This window comes from Pteropus alecto, unplaced genomic scaffold (genome assembly GCF_000325575.1).
Source record: "Pteropus alecto unplaced genomic scaffold, ASM32557v1 scaffold22, whole genome shotgun sequence".
Taxonomy (NCBI): domain Eukaryota; kingdom Metazoa; phylum Chordata; class Mammalia; order Chiroptera; family Pteropodidae; genus Pteropus; species Pteropus alecto.
The window spans coordinates 4,924,333-4,930,332 of record NW_006434839.1 but is presented as its reverse complement, the minus strand read 5'-3'; the positions used below and the strand labels follow the sequence as shown (position 1 = coordinate 4,930,332).

General features: G+C 41.0%; 2 protein-coding genes across 2 annotated transcripts in view; both read right to left on the bottom strand.

The window, feature by feature from the left end:
- Positions 1 to 2,498: 2,498 nt before the first annotated feature.
- MTPN (myotrophin) overlaps positions 2,499 to 6,000 on the bottom strand; it is a 52,161-nt gene continuing 48,659 nt past the window's right edge. The window contains exon 4 of the mRNA XM_006910492.3: positions 2,499 to 5,760. Within this exon, the coding sequence (XP_006910554.1) occupies positions 5,674 to 5,760 (87 nt within the window). The 3' untranslated portion in view covers positions 2,499 to 5,673. The remainder of the gene's footprint in view (positions 5,761 to 6,000) is intronic.
- Positions 2,993 to 4,722, bottom strand: LUZP6 (leucine zipper protein 6). Its single transcript, XM_006910649.3, has 2 exons — positions 4,663 to 4,722; positions 2,993 to 3,182 (listed from the first exon to the last, which is right to left on the bottom strand). Exons 1-2 carry the CDS (start codon positions 4,720 to 4,722, stop codon positions 3,027 to 3,029), a joined length of 216 nt encoding a protein of 71 aa, XP_006910711.1. The 3' UTR covers positions 2,993 to 3,026.

Genomic DNA, 6,000 nt, shown 5'->3' with positions numbered 1-6,000 from the left:
ACCTAGATTTTGTTAGTAAAACCTTAGAAAAAGGTAGCTTCTTTAAAAGAATGATTCTAGTTATCTACTAGTATCCTCAAAACTGGCGTTGAGTGGCCAGAAATTGTCTATGCATTATTTTCCTTTGTGTGCTCAGGTGCTGTGGCTGTGTAGCCTGACATGTGACCCATCATTCTATCCCAACCGTGTAAATGAGACTATTCTTGCCGCTGCAGCTGGGGAATGCATAGAAGTTGCTCGGGCGACCGGACAATCCTTTGTTTCGCGACTGTTTACAGCTGTGCTTCAGTATGTGCCACAATGGCTCAGTGACCTGCACTTGACCCCATTGGGTCAGCATTTCCTCAGTGAATCACTGTGACTGTGACATTTGCCTTGACTGCATTGCTTTGAGTTTGCAGTATCAGTAGTTCTTAGGAGCCTACTTGGCCAGTATTTGGGTATAACGACGTTAAGATGTAGTTCCGTGGATCTAAGAGCCAGTAATCCTTTAGAGATGATTTACTGAAACAGCTTATCTCACATTTGACAGTAATTCAGAACAAATAGAGCGAAGGTCTACCATGTGTCAGGTGCTGTTAAAGTTGCTGATAAATTTTATTCTCAATCAGTAATTGCATCTCAATGAAGTAAAAGCTTTGAAGAAAAATATCCTAACGCTGATGTATGATGACCTGGCTAGCAATTTGGGACAGACAGTTGACCAGAAGGTGGTTAGCTGGCACGAAGTGGCAGCCACTGCAGTGGAGAATCCATATTCACAGCACTAATGCCAGCACAGGGCAGTGGGGCTGAGAAAGTAGCATTTAGCCTCCCAGAGTGGCTCTCTCCTGCCACAGGACTGACAGGCAGAAGCAGCCAGCAGGGATGCAGCCAAGTGACCGGAGCAACCCCACAGTGATGTGCAATGTGGCAAGCATGGAATAAGGACTTATGACACATCTCCCCAGGTTCCCGGATGCTTTCCTCACCTGTTTGGAATTCAAGGAAGGGACTTGGGCAGGGCTCAGGTCTCAGTATGTCAGCAGTGGGGGGCTGTAACCCTGGGCTGCTGTGGACTGTGGAAATACTGTCCACAGCAATTGGGAGGACATCCTTCAGGAAAAAACCCTAAGAACAATGAAGAGCATGGTCATTCTCACCAGTGTTACATCTTTGGAGCCATCGCTACATCTTACCCTGACTTCTTTTGCCCTGAACATAACTTAAGATCATAGCTTTTCTTGGGTGTCCAGAGCTTCTGCACTTGGACAGTTTTGCTATGCTGTCTGTGTTAAAGGCTTCCATTTACTTCCATTTCTCTCCAGGAGGCCAGCCTTGATGGCATCCTACTTACAGGCTTTTAGACTACTTCTCTTTTTGGTCTTGCACACTGGTCCTCAAACTGGAGTGTGCATCAGAATGACCTGGAGGGCTTGTTACAACCTGATCACTGGGCCCAGCCCGAGTCTGATTCAGTGGGCCCGGGTTGGGCATTTCTATCAAGCTCCCAGGTGACAGTGATGTTGCTAGTCTAAGGACCACCTTTTGAGAATGATTGGTTTTGCAGAAAGAATATTATAACATTCTGATATACCGTGCCGTGTGAAAGTGCTGTGATAGCTACTCTCTAACCACAAAAGAATTTCAGAGAAATTTACCCAAAGCTCTTTATTTCCTCTAGATGTGTGCCTTCTACCAGACGGTGGTCTGCTCTTCAATTATATAAGGGGGCCCTGTCTCCTTTAAAACATTTTGCCAGACTTAAATGCTTTTATATACCTTAATTCTTAAAATGAGAATGTCACTGCTTATAAAATTTTCCATGGACACTCCCACCTACAGCCACACATGCTACCCTATATTTATACTTCAATGGGCAAAACACGAAAGTTCTGAAAGATAGCTTTTGCTGTATTTTAGCATCTGTATATTTTTTCTATCGTTAATGGACCATTTCAAAAGTCAACTACAAAACAGTCTTAGGGCGTAGACAAGATTATAACAGAATCAAACTAATTTTACGTATAATCTTGTTTAGTTCTGAGGTTAAAGTGATTTAATGTTAAATCAGAATGTTTGTCCTGAAAAGTACACCTTAAGAAAGGGCTCATTCAAGTGAGTTAGGAAAAAAGGTGACCCTCCAAGGAAGCTGCAGCCACTTACATGAGCATCTGAAAGGGTCAGAGCTCTCACCGTGACTATTTTAACACCTGTTTAGATCCTGCTGATCTGGGATGCTTAGCTTTACCTTGCTCCTATCCTAGTAATGCGGCTAAACATGTATGGCAAAACAATTTGTATCGGGAGACTGACACAAAAGCAGCACTTCTCAATGAAGTCATTTATTTCAAATCGTTTCTATGTCTTTCCACTTATGTTTTTCCAGAAGTGGGATCCAGGGAGAAATTTTAGATTAATTAAAAGTTTGAGTCAATCAGTACTGGTTCAGCTGCAGAGAAGAATGGAAAAGGAGAGCTCTAGTAACTGAGGGAGAAAAATGCTGCCGACACATGAGCTGTAGCACAATTCAAGTTTATTCCATTTGTTCTTGCAACACAGAACTTGAACACAGTATTATTTAGCATTCTGATGTACATGAACTAGGATAATATGAGAAACCCAATTGTGTCAAAAGTATTACGTTTTGGAAAAAATGAACTCAAATATATCAAAATGCACAAAGCACTAGTCTTCCTCCATTACTGCTTAGAAAGATATGATTGTTTCTCCATTTACAAAATAGAATCAGGACAATTTAAATTTTTTAAATTTTGCATGCAAACACTGCAATTGCTTATGTAGGAGGGCACTCTCACCAGCTTCTTCTATACACAATCGAGTATACAATATTGCATGGAAGAAAACAGCAGCTCAGTTGAAGTTTTAGGAAAAAAAAAAATCTAAAAGATCCATAGAAATTTAAAATCCATTATTTGAGAGAAAGAAATGAAGAAAGGACCTACTTGCTTGCAGCTTCCACACACTGCACATGCCCACCTCGCCTTCAGGCCCCACTGGCTTGAGGTGAGCTGTGCACAGAAAAACTACTTGGATCTAGTCAGGTGCTGGATTTGAACTCTAAGTCTACAGATACCAGTCTGAAGCTGCAAGGGGGAATTTGTTAGTATACGAAGGTCAACAGGCAAACCACCTGTTTTGACTTGATATAGTGCATACGAAATGACTGACTTAATACAAAACTACAGAACATGCAAGGTTTTTGCTGAGATGTTAAATATAACTTCAGTGGAGAACAAAACTTACTTAACCTTTCACTAATGCATGTAGTACCAAAAAGCAGACATGGTTTTTTAGCTTCCTTTACTCAAATATGAACATTTAAGTGTTGTGAATTTTTCTGCCAAGTGGTTCAGAAATACATTATAAATAACCTAGTTTAAAAAAAAGAGAAGAAATTGTAAACCATCTTGGTCAGTCTATTCTATGTTTATATGTTATTTTCTCAAGCAACCTCTTCATAATTATGGGGCTTACAAAATGGCTGAGAAAGAAGAGGGAAGGCGAAGTAGCCTCTACTGCGTTACGAGGAACATCAGGATAAACTGTACAAAAAAGTCACGTGGTTTCTGTACCAGGTGACTGTAGAAAGCAGACCAGGTTTAGGAATGATAGGACAGTGCACTCTCTGCAACAGCCAACTGCAACAGAACACTGAGAACGTAAAGGTAAAAACTGTAGAGGGTAAAACCCAAGCCTTTCAGATAGCATATGCCAAGAGGTGGAAACAAAGATATCGAACACCTTGTCACTATGTTGACGGTTAAAGACTGACAGAGTGCCCTCCGTCTTTAATGAGGATGGCTCCAGGTTTCAGTTCAGTGATGGAATAAGGTACTGATTACTAACTTTTAATCCGACTCTAACAGGCTGCATTAAGGCAGCAGAATTAGCCAAACATATCAAAGTATTTAAACCATCATTTCGTGATTGTTTTCTTGGATGAAGAAAAATTACAGGGTTGGGCTAGTTGTAAGTGAAAAAGCCACAGGATAAAAAAAGGGTTCGTGGGGAAAAATACACACACACACCCCCACATACACACACACACTCTCTCACACTCTCACACACACTCACAACAACCTACCAACCAACCAATCAGCAACTGATCAATAAGATCTGTTATTAGCCAGGCTGACTGTTCTTGATACTAGTTTAACTCTGCTGTTGAATGCTACATTGCCTTAAAAAAATCATCAATTCTGTATTATCCATAATCTGAATACAAGTCCCTAACCCACCCTCCCCCCTTTTTAAAAATTTGAGGTACATTCAATTATTGCATGATGTAACTAAGGAAAAAATCCTAATATTTTAAGTATGCATATATGGATGGCAAGTCAAAGGAATCTTAACATTTTAAATGCAAGATAGCAAAATTTAAGGGCATATGTTTTAATTAGTTGTACTGCTCATTAAATACACATTTGAAAATGTGTCTAAATATTTTCGGCAGGTCTTAACACCATTTTAGGGCACTGTATTTTAAAGACACAGAGTACATTTTGAAGGTGTCATACTTAATGCATGACTTAGAAAAGAAACATACTATGCAAGCGGGCTGGCGGATGTTCAGCAGAAGTTATCAACTCAGGGAAACCTGGTAACTAGCAAGCATTTTTTGAAGGGATGGGGTACATGTGTCCAAGTAGCAAATCTCACCCCAGTGATAGCTTTGGTGCAGGAAGTAATCAGCATCCGAGATGGGTCTGAGAGAGGCATTCCACAGTGTCCCTTGATTTTCCAAACAAAACTGAGGCCAATCCATTCAAATAGCAAGTGAAGAAAATCTGTAGGTACTAAGACAACTGTTCTTTCTTTATGTGATACTATCAGGCTTATGGCTATGATTCTATTTTTAAATCCCCCTTTAATACCAGCAGGAGTTCGAAAGTGTTTCAATGTTATGTAAATGTGTAAATCTAGAGGAGAAAAAAAAATATGCGTACTGGAATGATTTCTCCTTTAGACTTCCAAAATTTAAGATTTGACAAATAAAACTAGTCGGTTTACCTAAAGATGCAAGAAATCCATGTGAAAGGGGAGAAGAAATCCAAAGTTCAGTCATTCAACAATTTGGGAGTGCGCCCCTCCTCACCTTAACTCAGCTTTCACGTGAAGCTGAAAGCCACCGAGGGAAGATTTGGTCACCAACCACGGGCAGCGCTCTGAACTGCGCCAGGAGACCCCCAACCGAGTGCACCTTAAGGCAGAAGGCTATAGCTAATTGCTTATCTCAGCACCCTAGTTTACATCGCAGCAGCCGCCACTGCTTGTACAGTGAGGGCTACCAAATATGGGTAGTTGGCCTTTGTATAATCAGACCCTGGACACGATCTAGTTAATAAATTAGCTAGGGAGCTGAAAGGGTCAAATGTTACTGGTATATTTTGTCTTTGCTTTTCCTTGGGTAGAAGCCGTGTATTTTATTGGAAATGGAAAAGAGGCTGACTTGATCAGGGATCCTAGTAAAGCCTGATCATGGTTTTTTCCTCTTCTCCCAAACATTGTTTTTTTTTTCTGGTAGTCTGATTTGTAATGAATTTCTCTCTCCCCTCACCCCTCGCAAAGTATTTAGCTGAAGAAGCTGGCAGATAGAGAGTGACAGACAGACAGGCAGCAGTGTGAGGCCACAGGAGAGTCATTCTTCCAGAGCTGTCAGCCCACCGTCCATCACTGAAGAAGTGCTTTGATTGCCTGGTCGTCAGTGGCTTCAAAGGCAGTTAGTCCATCAGGACCTTTCACAGTCTTATCAGCGCCCTGGAAGAGAGCAGAAAAAGCCTTTATCATTAAATGAGTCCGCAAGTGAGAGAAGAGAATGAGAGACTAGCACTTGGCACAGGCAGATGTTTACGTCGAGAATTAAAAACTCCTCTACTTAAATGGAGTCATTCTATTGAAGAACAAAACCCCAACAGTTGGCAGATTGTGAATGAACTTATAAAAATGCCAGATTATTTTTCAGGCACTAGAAATTGTAAACTACATACACAACTTGCC

Coding starts and splice junctions, on each gene's coding strand:
- LUZP6 (XM_006910649.3), bottom strand. CDS start 4,722: ATGCCTCTCTCAGACCCATCTCGGATGCTGATTACTTCCTGCACCAAA. Junction 3,183..4,662: donor GCACCAAAGCTATCACTGGG/GTGAGATTTGCT, acceptor CATGTTCTGTAG/TTTTGTATTAAGTCAGTCAT.